This window comes from Microtus pennsylvanicus, chromosome 1 (genome assembly GCF_037038515.1).
Source record: "Microtus pennsylvanicus isolate mMicPen1 chromosome 1, mMicPen1.hap1, whole genome shotgun sequence".
Taxonomy (NCBI): Eukaryota; Metazoa; Chordata; class Mammalia; order Rodentia; family Cricetidae; genus Microtus; species Microtus pennsylvanicus.
In genome coordinates, this window is record NC_134579.1 from 741,304 (window position 1) to 760,168 (window position 18,865).

At 40.1% G+C, this 18,865-nt stretch overlaps 1 protein-coding gene across 3 annotated transcripts in view; it reads right to left on the reverse strand.

Annotated features, from left to right (window-relative positions):
- Positions 1-18,865, reverse strand: part of Epha6 (EPH receptor A6) — an 895,033-nt gene that overhangs the window by 12,745 nt on the left and 863,423 nt on the right. For all 3 annotated transcript variants that reach the window (XM_075950396.1, XM_075950493.1, XM_075950569.1), the window contains 2 exons: positions 18,675-18,824; positions 1,806-1,999 (listed from right to left, as the gene is read on the reverse strand). In XM_075950396.1, coding sequence (XP_075806511.1) covers positions 1,806-1,999; positions 18,675-18,824 — 344 coding nt within the window. The remainder of the gene's footprint in view (positions 1-1,805; positions 2,000-18,674; positions 18,825-18,865) is intronic.

The window sequence follows — 18,865 nt, forward strand, 5'->3', positions numbered from 1 at the left end:
ATGTCTTAAATCTTGATGTTCCAGACAGTAGCCTTCTTTTTCTCTGTTTATTTGCATTTCTTATTTTCTTCATAGGTCATCTATGCTAATTCCTTCAGTTATAATCTATGTGCTGGTCAGTTTCGAATGTTCACCTCTAGCCTAGGTCTTTGAGAAGAAGTAATTAGGCTATGCACGAGTGTCTTCATGTGGGTATACATGCATGGGTGTTGGAACCCACGGAGTCAGAAGTGGGTCGTACATTCTGCAACTCAAGCTACAGGCAGTTTTGAGCAACCCTGTATAGGTATTGGAAACTGACTAAAGAATAGAATGTACTCTTAACTGCTGAACCATCTCTTCAGCTCTGTAACCCAGAACTCCGACTTCAGATTCAATCTAGAAGTGATACATCTATGGAATTTTCACTTGATCACCTCACAGGAATCTGTGAACTCAGAATGCCGCCAAATCATCTCATTCATGCTACAAAACTTTTTCCTATTCTTCTCTTAGCAAGTTTACCACCAACTTTTTGTACAAAAATTAAAAAAATAAAAACATGACAAATATCCACTTCTTTCTTCTTCCTTCCATATTTATTCAGTGACCAAGCCACATTAATACTGTTTGTTTGTGTTGCTCCTGATCTCATCTTTATTCTCTTTTTATAACTTTAGCCTTGAACTTTTATAGCTCGGATTTCTGAAGCCACACGTGGCTCTGTTTCCCACCGTATGTCTTGTTCTGCATTCACGGTCCAAGGGTCTTCCAGAAGTGTAACTGTAATCACGCCATTCTCTTGTTTAAACATCCTTCAATGACTGCCCATTGCCTTTCTAATAAAATCCAACATGTTCTTCTTTTCTGGGCGTTTTGCTCACAGCTTCCTAGGCTGCACTGCTTAGAGGAGACAGACTGCAGCAGTACTTGAATCACTAGCTATTTCATGCTTGGCTTCATTTTGCTGAGGCTGCCAATTAGTGATTTAGAGGTGAACTTTTACGTGATCTGCTGTAAAAAGAGGTCTGCTTCAAACAGCCCTTAAAGAGCCTAGTCTTATTGTTACTAAAACTCTATACTGACTAGAACCTGTGACCCACAGTGATGTGTCTGTGTATCCCGTGGCCATCTTGTGATTCAGGAAGGTATGCCTTGGCTATTTATAATCTAGGCTAAAAGGAGACAGTGATGATATTTTAAGTGTAATATTTCAGATGGAGATGAGGGTTATTTTTGCTTCCATTCCCTCTCTGCCTTATTGTTCTTCAGACAGAAGTGAGTAATTTTCTTGGTTGTACTGAAGGTTACAGAATGGTGTATGAGTGCCTACCCTGTTTTGATTTGGGGAGAGGAAAATAACAACAGCAAGGTGTGATCAGACTAGCAGGGAAAATCCTTACTTCTGGTGATTCACAAATTACCCTGTCTGTTCGCCATTTCCAATAGAGGGATGGAACACGGAATGGAAAGAAAATTAGAGTGGACATACTCAGGCACAACAATTCTACTCATAAAAATAAAGAGGGATCAGTAAAGAAAGACATAAATATCAAAGATTCACATAATAGAAATGTAAATAAAGTAATGCAGACAGATTAGATGCAGAGACAAAAGAAGGGGATTTTTTTCTTGTGAAAAATCTATATTTTTCTTTTATGTTAGTAATTTATCTGTTCAGCTGATAAATAAAATAAGGTTTATACAGGGTCAGTGATGAGATAGTTACCAAGGGCAAACTCATTCCCTCTACCTGTTGTTCTTGCCTGTGGCCCAAAAGAAATTATGATTGGCAGGGGAAGAAAGACCAAAATTATGCATCTTACACAAGAATGTCCTCCACCAGCGTGTGAAGGGCACTGGGATTGCGGATCAGTTTGTCAAGGAAGCCGACGATGTCAGTAAATTTTGGCCTGTGGTTTCTTTCTTTCTGCCAGCAATGGAGCATGAGCTGATGCAGAGACGGCGGGCAGCCCATCGGAGCTGGAAGTCTGTAACCTTCTTCAATGGACAAAATAACCTAAATGCAAACATACACAGATCACTCTCTTACTTTGGTGACAAGAGGTGTGTTAAGCCATAGCATCTTTATATGCAAGCAGTGAAAACCAGAATACCAGTAAGCATGAAAAATACTTAAGACGCCAGGCAGGGCCCAAGCAAAGCTAAATATCTAAGTTCTGAACAGGAAGTGCTCGTAACTCAATAGCATCTGCTGCCCCTTCTGGGGAGAAAATGTGCTGTAAGTATACACCGCTGGTGTACACATAGTTAAGCTATATCTTCACAGTCTGAAAAAACAGCTTCTGTGTACATTTGCTGGACTATCTGAAACCCTGATGCCAGCATCAGAAAGGTAACATGATTACTTACAATAAAGTCAGTGTGTTTTTTAAGCCCATTGTTCTCTCTTTGTTGTTTATTTTGGATCTCCTCATTGACTTTGGATTTTCCTTTATTCTGACACTAACCTGGCAGTGAAATAGTTTTGTCATAAGCCCTAAGATAGTTCATAGTATGAAATGCCAACAGAGGTGAGAATCAAGGCCTAAAAACACAGGAGCATTCATCTGAGTGCCGTATAGCTTGTCCTCTGGTGAGAGAGTGGCTCTCTCTGTAGGGCATGGTAGTGACTAGATGTGTGTGGCCACTGTGTAGCTAGCAGTGCTGAGGGATTGAAATTTTGATCTGGATTAATTTTAGTTCACTCAATCTATTTTAAACTCCCACTTCCTGTCCAGCTCTAGATAAAGGAATCCACGTAAGAATTAAGAATGACAAGGGATGACTGCCTGGTGGTTAGAATCTACCCAAGGCTATGTCACATAGGCCATTTCCTTGTTGAAAGTATTATCTGCCAGCTCCTACCATGAGGAATTTCCTTGAGTTGGAAAAAAAATCAATTCTGAATTCATACAGATTAGCTTTTGAAGAACAGATCAAAGGTAGTCATTTGAACCTTCATTCTTGCATCATCTATGGGGGAATATTTTTTTTAACCAATTTTAAAGCAGGGAAGCTGAGGATCAAACATATTTAAAACAGACATCAATCAAATCCATCCCCTAACAAGAATCAAAATATAAAACTCAATGTTAACCTTGCTTTGTTAAGAGTTCTATTGCAGGACCATCTAATGTATTCTATGAAGTTTTTTTTAATTTCATTTTAATTTCTTCTTAAATTGACACATTTGACAGACTAAAATATTCTAAATATATGTCAGATGCAATTTGTAAAACAGAAGCATTAATATCTCTTCAGGATCCTCTTAATTGCTAACTTTCAACTCTTTCAGTATCAAAGAATTTCTTAGGATATTTTTGTGACCGTAATACTTTGCATGTGTGCATCCGATGTCCTGTGCACGGGTATGAGGAAGCCAGGCATTGATTTCAGCTATCTTCTTCTATCATTGCTTACCTTATGATTTTGAGGTGGGGTCTCTCACTGATTTTGGAGGTTGGCCAGATTAGCTGGCTACTGAGTCCCTGCCATCCAAGTTTTTCTCTTCCATCCCAGCGCTGGGGGTGTGGATATGTTCTTGTCATACTCAACTTCATACATGATGCTGGGGCTCCAAACTCAGGTTCACATGCTTGAGCAGCAGGCATTTTACTCATGGATATTTCTCCCAGTCCCAGAATACTTTAATCTTTATGGATATTAATATTTACTATCATTTTTATGTTACATTATTGAATATTATTGTTTCTCATCTCTCCTTCCTTCCTTTCTTCCTTTTTTCCTTCCTTCCTTCCTTTTTTCCTTCCTTCCTTCCTTTTTTCCTTCCTTCCTTCCTTTTTTCCTTCCTTCCTTCCTTTTTTCCTTCCTTCCTTCCTTTTTTCCTTCCTTCCTTCCTTTTTTCCTTCCTTCCTTCCTTCCTTCCTTCCTTCCTTCCTTCCTTCCTTCCTTCCTTCCTTTCTTTCTGACTGCTTTTGGTACCAAATGGTCTTGAGATAAAATCACTTTGTTGTATGTTTTAGTGAAATACAAATGGATAAAAATGCTTGAAATCAATCAAAACTACTGTGAATGGTTTCTGGAAGTAATTATAAGAATAGGACAGAATGATTTAGAGAACAATTTTGAGGTTGTTCCCTGGGAGCATGAGAGCCAATTTGCCACAGTTATGTGAGGATAAATGCATAAAATAAGACATTGACAAGTGAGGTCATATTGGGAGGAAAAGGTTGCCTTTATTGAACACTTTCTATGTGCTTGATCCTTATACTTTTTTGTTTACTGCCTAAAATTACCCAGTACGGTGGTTACTATTATCACTACTTTTTAACATCATAAAAAGAGAGGCAGGGAGACTTGCCTAGATTCACATGTTATTATGCGGCAGAATTAGGACCTGTATTTAATCCTCGTGACTTCCAGATGTCTTCTCTGCTATTCCTTAGATACTGGTTTTGATTTTCATCATAGAATATTTTCCTGTTAAATTTTATACCATCAAGAAAACATTAATACTGCTTACCATGTTACCCTTTGTTGTTACACATGTTAATCTGACTTCAGTGTTTTTATCTGGGCCCTAAACTTAGTATTCTCAGTTAATTAAAAAAATACTTTGTAGTCTATAAAATGTAATGTTAAATTAACTGAGCCATTGTTTCTGAATGTTTCTGAATTTCTTGTTTGTTTATTTGTTTTGATTTTTCTGACATAGGGTTTCTCTGTGTAACAGCTCTAGCTTTCCTGGAGCTAACTTTGTAGAACAGGCTGCCGTCAAACTCACAGGGATCCACCTACCTCTGCCTCCCAAGTGCTGGGATTAAAGGCACACAGCACTACTGCCCAGTTATGTTTCTGAGTCTTATGCATACCTCTACAATTGCATCTATTACTTTTATTTTATTTCTTTTTCTATTGCTTTTTCTCCGGCTATGTATACACAAATGCAGGAATTACACCTCTGGATTTTTCATTCTTTTCATTTAGTGTCAGACGTATTAGTAAATGCTGATGATATAAACAGAAATTATTGAAACACCTTTGATTTGTCTTGATAGAGGAACATACTTTTATAAAATTTGGAATATCTATCTATTTCAAATAGACTCTGGGGAAAGCATGATAGCATCTGAAGTCCTGAAGAATGCAAGAGTAATTTACAAAAATGTCATCAGCTGACACTACCCCAAATCTTCTTGTTTTCTTAGACCATTCAAGTGACAGGGTACTTGCTCTTCCTTAAGAAAGAACTTTATTATATTCATCGTTTGACTGTAATCTTCCTCTTACCCCTCAAGAGACCTATATTTTCCCAAGACTCTTCTAGACAACCCATGGAAATTGTTAACAATAAAAACTCAGACAGACCACTTAACATCTATCAGGGAGTGAACTCCCTCAGTGTTGATGCTTTTTCTCTAAGAGAAAAGAGGGTGGTATTGCTCTATGGAAATTTTGCCTTTATGTGTTCAGCAGAGTGTCAGTTCCCACATAGCTGTCTCTGGGGCAATCGGAGGATAGGAATACCATAATTCTTCTTCTTGCTGACCTCTTGGCCTTTTAAGTTTTCTCTGTTCTTTAACACATCATCTTATGAAATTTATTTTTAAATCCTGGCACCAGACAGTGGTCTAACCTGAATGGAATCCGTCTTGTAGAACAACAGCAACGACAGTACAACAATGGTGACGGCAGAAGAGCATCCAGCTAATTATCGAGAGCTCTCGAGTCCCATTTCCAAAATTCTAGTACCAGTGATGTGCGCTAGTTATTTTTGTCTTTGAATCAGACCTATGGAGGAGCTACAGTTCTTATCATTTTATAGCTAAGACACCTAATCACAGAAGAGACTCACGTAAAGTTGCTCACACATCTAAAAACTCTAACTTCAAAAGCAGCCTGAAACTAGATGCACAAAAGTATATTCCTAATGGATATTTGATGTTTTTCACCCAAACAGATATCACTTATCTATTATATATCACTTATATAATCACTTAAAGTGTCCTCTTTGTAATTCTAGTATAAAAGGTGACACAGCATGATATATATCTGTGATTCAGAAGTGTGTAATCTAGCGAAGGGGACAAATACCTGCGAGTATGACAAGTATCATCTAAAACAGAAGTCTGTGGGAGCACCAGTAGAACCTAGCCCAGCCTGAGGATGGCTGCTCAGGGGCGGTGAACATACAGGGTGTGTGGAAGCTTGCAGGGCCAAGTGGGGACTCATAGCAAATGCTACTTATAGTAGATTTGTGTGGATGGAAAAGTCTTAAAAAAATCTAAAACTGCATAAGAGATAAAATATTTATTTCTTACATCATTAGTGCTTTTGTATATTATAAACTTAAACTTTTATTTTTCACTAATTATGATATTTTAATTGATACATATTTATTGTACATGGTATTGGGTTTCATGAGGTCAAGTGCATATTAATGTTTCTAATGTACTTTGAGAATATTACTCACATGATTCCTACCCTTCTTATCTGCCCCATACCCTCTCATTACCACCTTTTACTCTCCCTAGAGAGTTTAACTTCTACTTTCAAGTCATGTATGCATATGTGAATTTATACATACACACATATGTATATATGCACACGCAAATCTGGAATCCACAAATAAGAGGCAACATGCTATATCTGTCTTTCTGAGGTTGACTAATTTGATTAAGATAATTATCTCCAGTCATATCCATTTTTTCTGAAATGGAGATCACCTTTTTTTTTATGGTTGAAAAATATACCACATTTTCTTTATACACTCACCTGTTGATGGATACCTAGGTTTGGTTCCACACCTTAGCTACTGTAAATAGTGATGCAACAAATATTGATACATGCAAATTTAGACTTTCAACAAAGAAGAAAACAGTTTTAGTAAGTGAATGATATTATATCTTTGCTTTTAAAAAAGTTCACTGTGGAAAGTCTAAAGGAGATTGGCAGTGGATGCGAGAGATAATAGTAACTCCTAAGTTTTGGGCTTGGTGAAGGACCCAGGAAGATAAGTAATTTGTTGGGGACTTGAGTGACAATGAATCTGGTGTGTTTGCATATGTGTATCTGTGTTATATGCGTATGAACTTGTGAATGTATGTGTATGTGTGTGTGTGTATGCTTAGGGAGGCCGGGTCAATGTCATTATCTTTCTAAATTGATCTCCACTTTATTTTGTGAGACATAGTCTCTCACTGAGCCTGGCGCTCACCAATTCAATGAGACTTGCTGACCAGCTATTTCATGAGGTCGTCCTGTCTTGGCTTCCCTAATACTGGATTACAGATGTGTGTGGCTTTCTACCTAGTTGCTGGTGTTCTGAATTCAGACCTTCATGTTTATATGGAAAGTACTTTACTGACTGAGCAACATCTCTGGCCCATTTGTCCAGTTTTCATCAGCTCTTGAGTTTTAGATTTAACACACACACATACGCACGCACACACCATTTGAGAACTTATTCTATGCCAAGTCATGAGTTGGGAACACAGCTTACCTCATTTAAAGATACACATGTACATTATACATGCTGTAGGTAAGAAAACTGAAGATAAACAAATTGGTAGGTAAGGCAGTATCACATCAAAAATAGACTTATGTCATCCTCACCCCAGCCTCTGACTCAGGAGTAGAGGAGATATTCTCTTCTGCGACTTGAGCAATTTCCCCAACTTATTTGCCAAGTTTAGCCCCTGAGTCCTCTTTTTTGTGCTCTTCTTGTGTGATCCCAGCTGTCTTGGTACTTGTCTTCCAACGGCTTCCATGTCTGGAGCCCTAGGGCAATTTTCTCCCTAGATATCAATATTTATTACTGTACATCACTTCATCTTGGATCTCAGACTTCACCTCTGATCTGTTCAGTCTAGCCCTTTGCTTTGGTCATTAGGAAACAGTTATTGTCTCTCAGCTGGTTTAAATGAACTCCTCAAAATCTGCTAATCTCTTCCTAGCACTGTCACGCATGAAGCCTTGTCAAGTCAAGCAATGGAGCTGCAATTTTCAGCTTTGTGATTTCTGAAAACTGTCTTTTAGGGGTAGCTTGAGGGAAAGCCATTTTAAACTCTGTGCTGTCTTGGTCGGGTGAGGGGCCAGGCCAGCTCTGCACAGCTCTTGGACATCCACATGGCCAGACCAGGGATAACCAAATGGCCTTTGGTGGTAACATGGGCCAAGGACATTGACCCTGACCACTGTTGCTGCATGGCCACAGACCCAGAAAGGCCCTCAGTGGCAGCATGGTACCAGACATCACCAAGGCCTCAGGTGGCTTCGCAGGCCTCTTGTCAGTCAGGCTGTTCCTCTCCAGCCTCACATCTCCAGAGCTGCCTCTCTTCACAATGCTCAAGCTGTTCTGCTTTTCTTTCTTTCCCACTTTTCTACCACACACTTGCTCATTACAATGGTGCCTGCCCTCCTCACACCTCACAGTGGCAGTAGATGGGGGCTCTCCACTTTATAGGTACTGCAAGTGGTACTGAACAGACTCAGCTGGTTGTATTTATGTACTTGAAAGTATAGAACAACTAAAGAAGAGAAAGCCAGGACTTTGAGAGGGAGTGAGGTATGTGTGGGAGGCATGGGAAGAGCTGGAGTGATAAAGGGAATAGAGGAAAATGATGTAATTATTTTTTAATAAGGAAAAGAAAAGGAATGTCACCTCTGGGACCAGAAGTAAGTGATGCCTTTTCTGTACTTTACAGTAGCTTGTAACAGTGACAATAAAACATTGAAGACCTTGACGTCTGCAAACAGGGCTCTGCTACTGATAAAGAAATAAGAACCCAGGTGTGCCTGCAATTGGACATTTTTCACCAGAAGCTATGTCTGCAGACAGTCTGAAGCTGAAGGAACTTTGCTAACTACCTAAATTTACCGCCCCCCCCCCCGCATTTGGTAGAGAGCTCTGGGTGTCACCATAAGGGAATTAGAGAGCAGACTGGAATGGAGGATATGCTTTGTTAACAAAAAATAGGAAGATTTGGGCAAAACCACAAATTTTTTATTTGCCAATTTCCTTTTTGTGGTTTACCTTGTTTTTAGAAATATATAGATTAGGTCCCAAACTAATTTATTTGAAATTTTTTTTTTTTTTTAAAGAGGGCAAGTTCTCAAATCCCAAATCTCCCTTGTGGGGAAAAGTAAACTTTTCTTCTTCAGAACCTTATTTTGAATTCAGAAGCATATTGGGCAACTTTTAATATTACAGTTCCTGGGCCCACAAAAACCATTTAAAGTCTGTGAAAAAGTGGCTGAGCACATACGGAAAGGAAACTTTAAAGTAAACTCTGTGTAAATGACCCCAGGGAACAAAAATAAAAATTCTGACAACCAAAAATGGCAAATACATTTCTTTTGAGTTGAAATCAAAGGTGTAGCTGATTCTGCATGCGTGTGTGTAAAAACACTGTAGATGCTGTAGGATATCTAGTTTTCTGATCATGTAGTTAGAAAATAAAAACTATATTTCTTTCTTAAAACTTCCATGGTTGTGGTAACAAGTTACTGGTTTCCTCTACTTACTTTACTGACTGAATTGTTTAGCGATAATGAGTCATTGAGGTGTTTTTTTTTTTTTGTATTCCCTATTATTCTTGTTTCTGAAGCAGGCATCCATCCTGCAGGTACAATTAGTGTTCATTTAGTTAAAATGGTGTCTATCAACCAAATGCCTGTGCACCAAGAGTGTGAATTACCGAAAAGCTGAGAAGACGAAGACCATTTTGAAAATTGCTTCAGTAGAATACATATTCAAATCAAGGCAAAAATCCCCTCTGTAAAATGGAAGGTTGAAATAATAGGAATGGGTTTTTAGCAATTTACTGTATCGTACACAGGTCATTACACAGAGACCATTACATAACACAGTCGAGTTTGGAAAATCTAATCAGAGAAAAAAATTGAAATGGACTGGACTGCTTGAGTCATAAAACCACACTGCATGTCTAGGAAAGTGAATTCTGGCCATCCTCCAGTCTTGGCTGCGGTGCTGACCCCTAGCTGAGAAGGGTTATAGAATTAGGAGGGCAATCAGGAAATACAGGAAACATACTTCTTTCTTCAATTTCTGAAAGATGTTTTCCACCACACCACTTCCAAAAATAAAGACCTGGAAGATGCATCCCATGTCCCCCCATCTAGTGAGCAGTGTACATCAGAAAGTCACGTACAGGGAAAGTCATTATTATTACACAAAGCTTTTCTAAAGCGAGGAGGAAAAACCCAACCACTGCGGTAGCATTATGCTTCTTGTGGCCTCAAGTGATGTTTCCTTGTTCCCTCTTTCCTCTGAGGAAAAGAGATGAGTTTCGTGGCAAAGCCTAAGTGATAGCTCACCCAGGAGGCTTCTTCTGCTCTGCTTCAAGGCTTTTCTTCTTAGTCTGGCAGTAAGATCATTACTGCTACTGAAGCCGCTTCTCATTTAAACGAAGCTGGCCTTTTCCCCACCTACTGACTCTGTGGGTTTGGTTATTTCCTGCTGTTCACATTTTGATCCCCTTCCCCCAGTCCCATGAAGCTCATTACCTGGTACAAGCGTGAAGAAGTGTGGTGCCCTTGGTGCCATCTTTGGAGCTTGCTCACCCACAATGGATTCTCATTATATAGTAAATTACAATGATTTTGGATTTGGGTCAAAATAACATACATTACCTTGACCTACCTTACGAAAATGAAAGACAAACTTCACATGCTTTAAAGCAGCTAGACATCCCCCCACCTTCAATCTACCCGAGAAATGTTTCAGGCGATGGGATAGTTCTGTCATTCATGAAAATTTGACTAAATTGTTTGTAAGAAACGTAGCAACAAGAGAGAACATTTCATAAAATTTTAACATCGAGGTCCAAAAAGCCTCAAGGAGGCTTTCCATTTCTCAACAGTGATAGGTCAGCCTGCATCCCCCCTGCAAGCAAGGATGAATGCAAACACTTCTGTGTAATGGGGTAGCATGCATAATTAACGATGCTTTGTCCTCATTAGGTAGAGCTGTGGTGGAATGTGGACTCCTTGGAATCCTGAATGTCTGCTTTACAGATTAGCAGCAAAAGCAGGCACTCTGGATTAAGCAGGGACATAAAATTCAATTTCATGGCTCCCCAATAACCTGGGTCGATGACTGGTCCTTTCTAAGCTCCACTTCTCTTACCTAGAAATGGGGACAATAATGGCATCCACCCAAGAGAATTACCTTGAAGTTTCAATGAGCTAATCATCTAAAGTTGTTGTTTTCTGTTCGCCTTCTCTTCAGCACCCTGATTTCTAGTTCTAAGTAGGGAAATTTTGTTGCTTTAAACACAAGGTTCACATTGACAGGTAAAAATTCAGTCTTCTCTCTCTCTTTTTTTTAATCATGTGTACAACATTCTGCATGCATATATGCCTACATGCCAGAAGAGGGCGCCAGATGGTTCTGAGCCACCATATAGTTGTTGGGAATTGAACTCAAGACCTCTGGAAGAGCAGCCAGTGCTCTTAACCACTGAGCCATCTCTCCAGCCCCCTTCTCATGTTTTAAATTATTGTTTGTTTTAAATATTTATCCTGTTATCACAATGTTCTTCATGTATTTGTGGTTTGATATCTTAATGGACCAATAAAATTCGATACTTAAAATACATAAAAAAATCTGTGTCTAACAAAAATAGGTGATTTCTATCAAATCCATAAAATCCAGGCTTTTACTAGTCATGATGGATTTATATGTAGCAAGTGGTATATATGAGTTGTCTTTTGTTTCTTCAATGTCTGCAGCTGGTTATTTTGAACTCCAAGAAATGCTATACCAGAAAGCTTAATCTGCTTGCCTAAGTGTTCAGTCAGCCATGGGCCTTGGATTGTAACTCCGAACTTCCTAGCTATTTTATTAGTAGTTCTTAACTGGAGGTAATTTTGTCCTCCACCTCTGACAAGTCACTAACCATAGACTTTTTTTTTGTTGTTGTTTTTATTTCAGTAGGGGATTGCTACTAGAATCTAGTATGTAGAGACTTGTACTGCTGGTAAGCATCAACTCCAGTGTTCAGAATAGACCCCCCCACCACAAGTACTGATGCTGCTGATGTCGGGAGACCCTGCAGATCTACTAGTCTTTTCAATTTGTCCTGTTATTAGCTTGGAATACCACTTCTACCCTGGCTACAAGAAAATTATCTCTAAGCATTGTAGCTGACTATGATTGATTGATTGCCTTACTCACTTACTTATTTACTGTAGTTAGTTTCAAGGGAGCTTTGCAAGTGATCAGATCCTGTATGAGACTATCCTCTTTCTGAGAATCTATCAAATTAAAACATATGTCAGATCACTCTTACCTCAAGCCAAGAAGTCACTTTCTCAGTATCATCATCTAAAATCAACATTTTAACCTGTAATATCTCACATCAGGTATGTGGCTAGTCACTGCCTCACTGTGGTTGACAGTGGAGCACATTTGGACACAGAAGAGTAAGACCTGCCAGGGGAGTCCATGTTCTCCTAATCTAGAAGCAAAAGTGATGTAGGAATCCCCTCTGTGTACTGTGATTACCATTAATGAATAAAGAAACTGCTTTGGACCTAGAGCAAAACAGAACTTAAGTAGGCAGGGAAAGCTAGGCTGAAAGCTGGGGGAAAGAAGGCAGAGTCAGAGAGATGACATGGAACTGCCACAGTCAGGCATGCAGAAACTTTACTGGTAAACCACTGCTACATGGCGTTACACAGATTAATAGATAAAAGTGTTAGCCAATAAAGAGCTAGAGCTAATGGGCCAAGCAGTGTTTCAATTAATACAGTATCTGTGTGATTATTTTGGGTCTAAGCTAGCTGGGTGGCTGGAAACCAACAAGCGTCCCTCCTTACAACACAAAAGTGCCATTGAGTTAACTAGGACTGCTGGTATCAATTTAGAAGGAGTAACATGGCCAGTACCATCTCTGTTACTTCATCATGGAGAATGAGAAAAGGTCAGACATGATTGATAGTGCCATTTTCTGGTCTTTTTCAGTGACCAGAGCTAGAGTACCTTGGTTCCTGATCACGTGGGCATGGGGATTGGTAGGTACATACACTTAGAGTTATATAGTTCAAGATTTGATGCATCACACCACAAAACCATGGGGGACGAGGTTTCTTGAGTCCCATTACTCATTTTGCCTCCATGATCTTCCCCAGGGCATGATACCCTAGCAATCTTGTGCCACCGCTGTATTGGGCATTTTCCTTTCTGTGATAGTCATTGTGAGCCATGCCTTATCCATGGGCCTGGAGAATAAATGCAGGTTAAATGTGAAAAAAATCACAAAAACCCTATTAACATTTGGTGTCTCACAAAGCCGAGACTACAATAATGTTGCTCTTGACAAATATCTCAAAGAGATGAACAGAAATGAAACTAGACAAACAAACAGAAAAACCTCATACATCTTCTGGCTGCGCAACTACTTTCAACTTGGAATCCTCCTCTCATTCCATCTGACTATCAGAAACTTTGCAATCACAGTGCTCCATCACCTTGGAATGGAGAAGGTTGGCGTGGTTAACCACTGCATTCACTTCCCTGAGGGAGCTTTAGGTTGGGGTTGAACAGAGGCCTTACAGAGCTAGCCAGAGTCTTCACTAACATTGGATTGCTTTCAGAATTTGAGAAAGGTTTCATTATACTATTCCTTCTAGGCTGGAATCCTGAGTTCCATAGTACAAGACAGCAAAGAATGGAGTAATTCGAGAGAAAGTCTAGAAACTCAGGCCAACACTAAACCTTGCATGCACAGATTCAATGTGCTACGTGACCTGCTGTTTTGTGATTTAAAAAAAAATCTTTTGTTCAAGATAGCTTTTGTCATGTTTCTTTCATTAATAATAAGAAAGCATAGTTTGCATGCTTTCTGGGTATATTTGAAATCACTATATTGTAGTCATACAATGTTTTATTACACTAAAAAAAGTACAGCATATGCCCTTGGTATAGGTCATTCTAACGGGTCTGGGTGTAGGATTTGTATTAGGACTTCATCTCTACACCAAAACAATGGATTCCCCAAGTGAGAAATATGTCCCATTCATTCTTTTGTGTTTATGGAATATAGTGAGAATTCCATCCAGGTGCATGGTGGGTAGTGATCAGTCAGCACAGTTAACAGCCCTGTCGCTGTAGCTATTTGTCATTTCTTGGCTCTGGGTATCCTCAAAGTGCTTTCATCTAGTTCTTTACAAAATATGTAGTCAAGCCAGGCATGATGGCACACACCTCCAGCCCAGCCCTCAAGAGGCAGAGGCATGCAGACCTCTGAGTTTGATGGCCCCCTGGTCAACAGAGCTAGTCTAAGAACAGCTACAGGGCTACATAGAGAAACCCTGTCTCAAAAAACCAAACCAAACAAACCCCTCAAACCCAAAGTACGTAATCACCAGTTTCCTAGGTGTGTACATGGAACACTAGCCCTTGTTTCTCTGACCTGCATGTGTTTGGGTACTCGGAACTTGCTGCTTGATGTTCTCGCATGTACCGCTTAGCTCTCCTTCCTAGAGCCTAGCTAAGTATCGTTCCACTCATTAGCACTGTGTGATCATCTTTCACTTTCTTGTTTGGGAGAGAGTTCATCATCTGTCTTCTGCTTCTTGTTTATTTCATTTAACACAGTGGAGGATTGATTTTCCTTTTCCTCATCCTTGGCCCACACGCACACCTGGTCTGGTGATTGACACATGTTTAATAAGTGCTTGCTGAATGGCTCAGCATCTGGCACTAGCTATTATATTTTGTTATTTTTTATGGGATAGTTCAATGCATTCTGCCTTTTTTTCTCATTTCCCTTCCCTAATGTACAATTCCACTGACCTTTGGGAAACTCATTATATTATTCACTAACACAGATTCTGCAGACTCAGAATTGTTCATTGTAATAAAATACACCATAGTCTGCAGAATAGAAAAACTATTTCCTAAAAACTGTCTGAAATTTCCTAAGCTCATTAACGATCATAAAACATTGTAACGTTCAATTTGAACTGTGCCCACAGCTCTGTAAAACTCACCAAAATGCGGTAAAAGCATATAGAATATTGAAACAGAACAACATAGTTGGACTTTTATTCCCTGTCTCATCACTTTTTTTTAGAAAGTTGCTTGGTTGGAAATGGTCAAATGTAAAATTATATCTTGACCCAATGAATAAGGACTGCAGAACAAGAAGGGAACAGACAGCACGTGCACAGAGTAGTGAGGAAATTTTGACTAAGCTAATTCTTCGTCTAAATGGAAATTCTGGTTATGGGATCCATCACAGATATGATAACTTTCAATATGTTTTGCTAAACAGAATTCCAGATCCCATTCCTGTAGCAGCAGAAGGTATTCAGGAAACACATAAAAGATTTTAGCTCACTCTGCTATCATCTGGTAATGTGTTGATCTGAAGGCTTCAAGATTTGTCTCCCCATCTCTAGCCCCACTTTTCCCTTCCCTGTTCTCAGATTCTTTCTTGAGTATTCTTTTGTCACCCACAAGGACAGTGAAGCCACAGTGACTGAAACCCCAGTTTTGTTTTGTGGGGAGAAAAGTTCATCCTGACGTCGAGAACAAAGGCAAGCGGGCTCCGTGTCAGAAGGTGATTCCTGGCTGTAGGATTTTCTCCTGTTCCAGATAGAATCCAGGCAGCCAAATGAGGCTTAATAAACAAAATCACTCTCTAAACGGTCATCTTGGAGGCTGATCATCAAGATCTATGGCCAGAACTGCTGGGTGAACTGTTGGTATGATCCAGGCAGGGAGAGGCTGACAACAGGGTCTGGACTACTCTAGGCAACAATTAAGAACAATTTACCTGGTTGTCTGAGCTGAAATGGCACATTTGGGCCATTCTCCACAGAAACTGTCCTCCTCGGCAATCTGTCTTGTGGTCTGGCATCCTCATTTGTACCTGATCTGCCCTACGAAAGTTCTGCCCATGCTTTGGCACCTCTGCAGAGAGGGAGAGTCCAACACTAGCAAAGGGAGAACATGGATCTTTCTTTGCTGGAGTAAGTGCCACCAGTGTCTCTTCAGAGACAAAATCACAGCCTCTTGCTATTAGAAGGCACATCAAACAAGAACCCAACACGTTTCTTTCTCATATTATTTAGTCGCGAACCTGAGGCACTTTCAAAGCTTAAGTAGTCTGCATAATTGAGTCCCAATCCACATCATCATGGTCATGCTTCCTAAGCCTGTGACTGCAATGTGTCCCAAGAGGAAAGAAAATTTAGGGATCAAGAGATGGCAGGAAATTGATCTTTCTCTTGGTCTAATTTTATTAGAATGACTCTCTCTAATGTCAAATAAAAAGGATTAACTATGATCTTTATTAACATAAGTGAATGACTTTTATGAAAGTGTTTTATAAAATAAATCAAATCTAAGCTTGAAGTTTCTTATCTTCCTCTTTTGTTTCACTCCCAGCAGTGTCAAGTCATATATTGTATTTTTTGCTTATTTATTTTATTTCCAGTCTCTCTCTTAACTGTTAAAACATAAACTTCTTAAGGGCAGGAGATTACTAACCCCAAAGTGGAAGCTGCATGAATAGCAAACAAAGCAAAATAGAAGTCACAGTTATTCCTTGCTTTCTCCAGCTGTGATTTGTTCTAAAAGTTCACTATGGCTACAATCTAAATTTTTGAACAAGTCATTCAAGTTATTACCATGTGTCTCTAGACGCGGTGCTGAAGAGGACTTGATTCTAGAGATTTGCTTGCATGGCTTATTTCTGTTCAAATAGAATACGTACATGAGCAACATTTAGGTTTAGAATAAAGCAGGTATTACAGTGACTGAATTTAGGGCTTACAAGATATTAGCTAAACCCGGCAGTGGTGGCGCACGCCTTTAAGCCCAGCACTCGGGTGGCAGAGGCAGGCGGATCTCTGGGAGTTCGAGGCCAGCCTGGTCTACAAGAGCTAGTTCCGGGACAGGCACCAAAGCTACAGAGAAACCCTGTCTCGAAAAACCAAAAAAAAAAAAAAAATAGCTAGCTTGTTTTTTAAAAAAAGAAGTACAAATAAGCATTAAAAATAAAACAAAACCACAACTCACAGTGGAAGTCCTGAGAGTAAAGGGTCAAATTTCCTGTTTGGGAATTTAACATCAGGAAGTTCAGGAAAGGCTTTGATGAACTGACACGTGCTACTCTCTCTCTCTCTCTCTCTCTCTCTCTCACACACACACACACTCTCTCTCTCTCTCTCTCTCTCTCTCTCTCTCTCTCTCACACACACACACACACACACACACTCTCTCTCTCTCTCTCTCTCACACACACACACACACACACACTCTCTCTCTCTCTCTCTCTCTCTCTCTCTCTCTCTCTCTCTCTCTCTCTCTCACACACACACACACACACAGTGACAGGGTAACACAAAGAGCTGTGAGGTCCATCAGACAAAACTCCTCCGGGGAATAGAGGATTCTAGCCAAATGACACAGCTCTAAAATGCTCCAATGCTGAGTATGTCACAGAGGTTGCTGGCGCTGCACATTCTGTGTCTAAGACCAGATGTTCCAGATGTTCTGGAGGACCCTGCTAATGTGGCTTTGAGTTGGATGTTGTGCCTGGGAGAACAATGACTGTGAAGTTCATGTGACCTTATCACTGCTGCTTTATAGGTATTCCCCATGATCAGTCAGCACATACGCACACAACGAAGTAAGAACCAGCTGCAAAAGTCACACTCCATGTCAGCAGAAGTATCAACTGTGCCCAAAATCTAACCAAGTTTATGCCTGAATATGAAATGTCAGTATTTGGGAAGTAGAGGCAGGAAGATCACTTGAGTTGGATTCAGGTCAGCCCAGGCTACGCAAAGTGAGTTGCAGGACAGCCAGAGTTACATAGAGAGACCCTGTCTCATCTCAACAAACAAAACAAAGCAAATCTTGTGAAATGTGAATAATCTGTAGTGTGTACTGTAGTGTGTAGTGTACTGTATACTGTAGTGTATAGTGTAGTGAGGTATGGGGGTTTGTCAGGCGAGTGTAACGGGAACAAAGGAATGTGATGCTGCCGTGGCTATGCTCTGTGTGTGTTTAGGAATGACTACAGTCGCATAGCTGTCTTTGCATGTGAGGACGGTCAAAATCACATCAGTGCTCCTTCCTCATCACTATAGCTTTAGAACCCCTCAGGGGGCATTGAAGAAGGCAAGCTAATTAGACAAACCTGGCTTCTGAGATGAGGCAGTGGTGAGAGAGTACATTGTCTGCTCTGACCTTGCCCGCACTTGCATCGTCGGAATATCTGTAGTTCTGAATGCTGTCTCTATGAGTGTGGGCAGATCATAGAGGCTGAGTGTATGAACTGTTTGGTTCTGTAATGTTATCAACCACAAATGTAATTGCTACAGATAAAACAGAACAAAAAAAAAAACACCCACGAAAAACAAAAAGAGATTGGAGAAAAGATTATGCATCTCAAAAGAACCTTGAGAGATGACACCCACTGATAGTGCATCGCCTGAAAGCGTTCTCTCTTCTCGGTGTTATGTATCATAGGCTGATATGCAGCGCTGCACTGTACTGCTGTGTGGAAGAAATGAGTAAGAAGTCAACATTACTCTCTCTTTTGTTTAACTGTAGGTAAGCATTGTCTTGCTGCCCTAGAACACGGAGAGTGTCCTAGAGAAGATGTATATCAGGCAAGGAACAAAGCCCAGCTCACCCTGTTGAGGACTTTCCCACCCAAAGGCATTGTGCTTGCGGTCCATGTACTTACATCCTGGTTGGACATTTCCCAATATGGTCTCTCTCCATAGGACATCACCTCCCACATGACAATGCCATAGCTCCAGGCATCACTTGCTGAAGAGAATTTTCTGTAGGCAATAGCTTCTGGGGCTGTCCACCGTATAGGGATTTTCCCACCCTGAAAAGAAATAGGATATTTCTCAGTTGGCTCACAAGTAT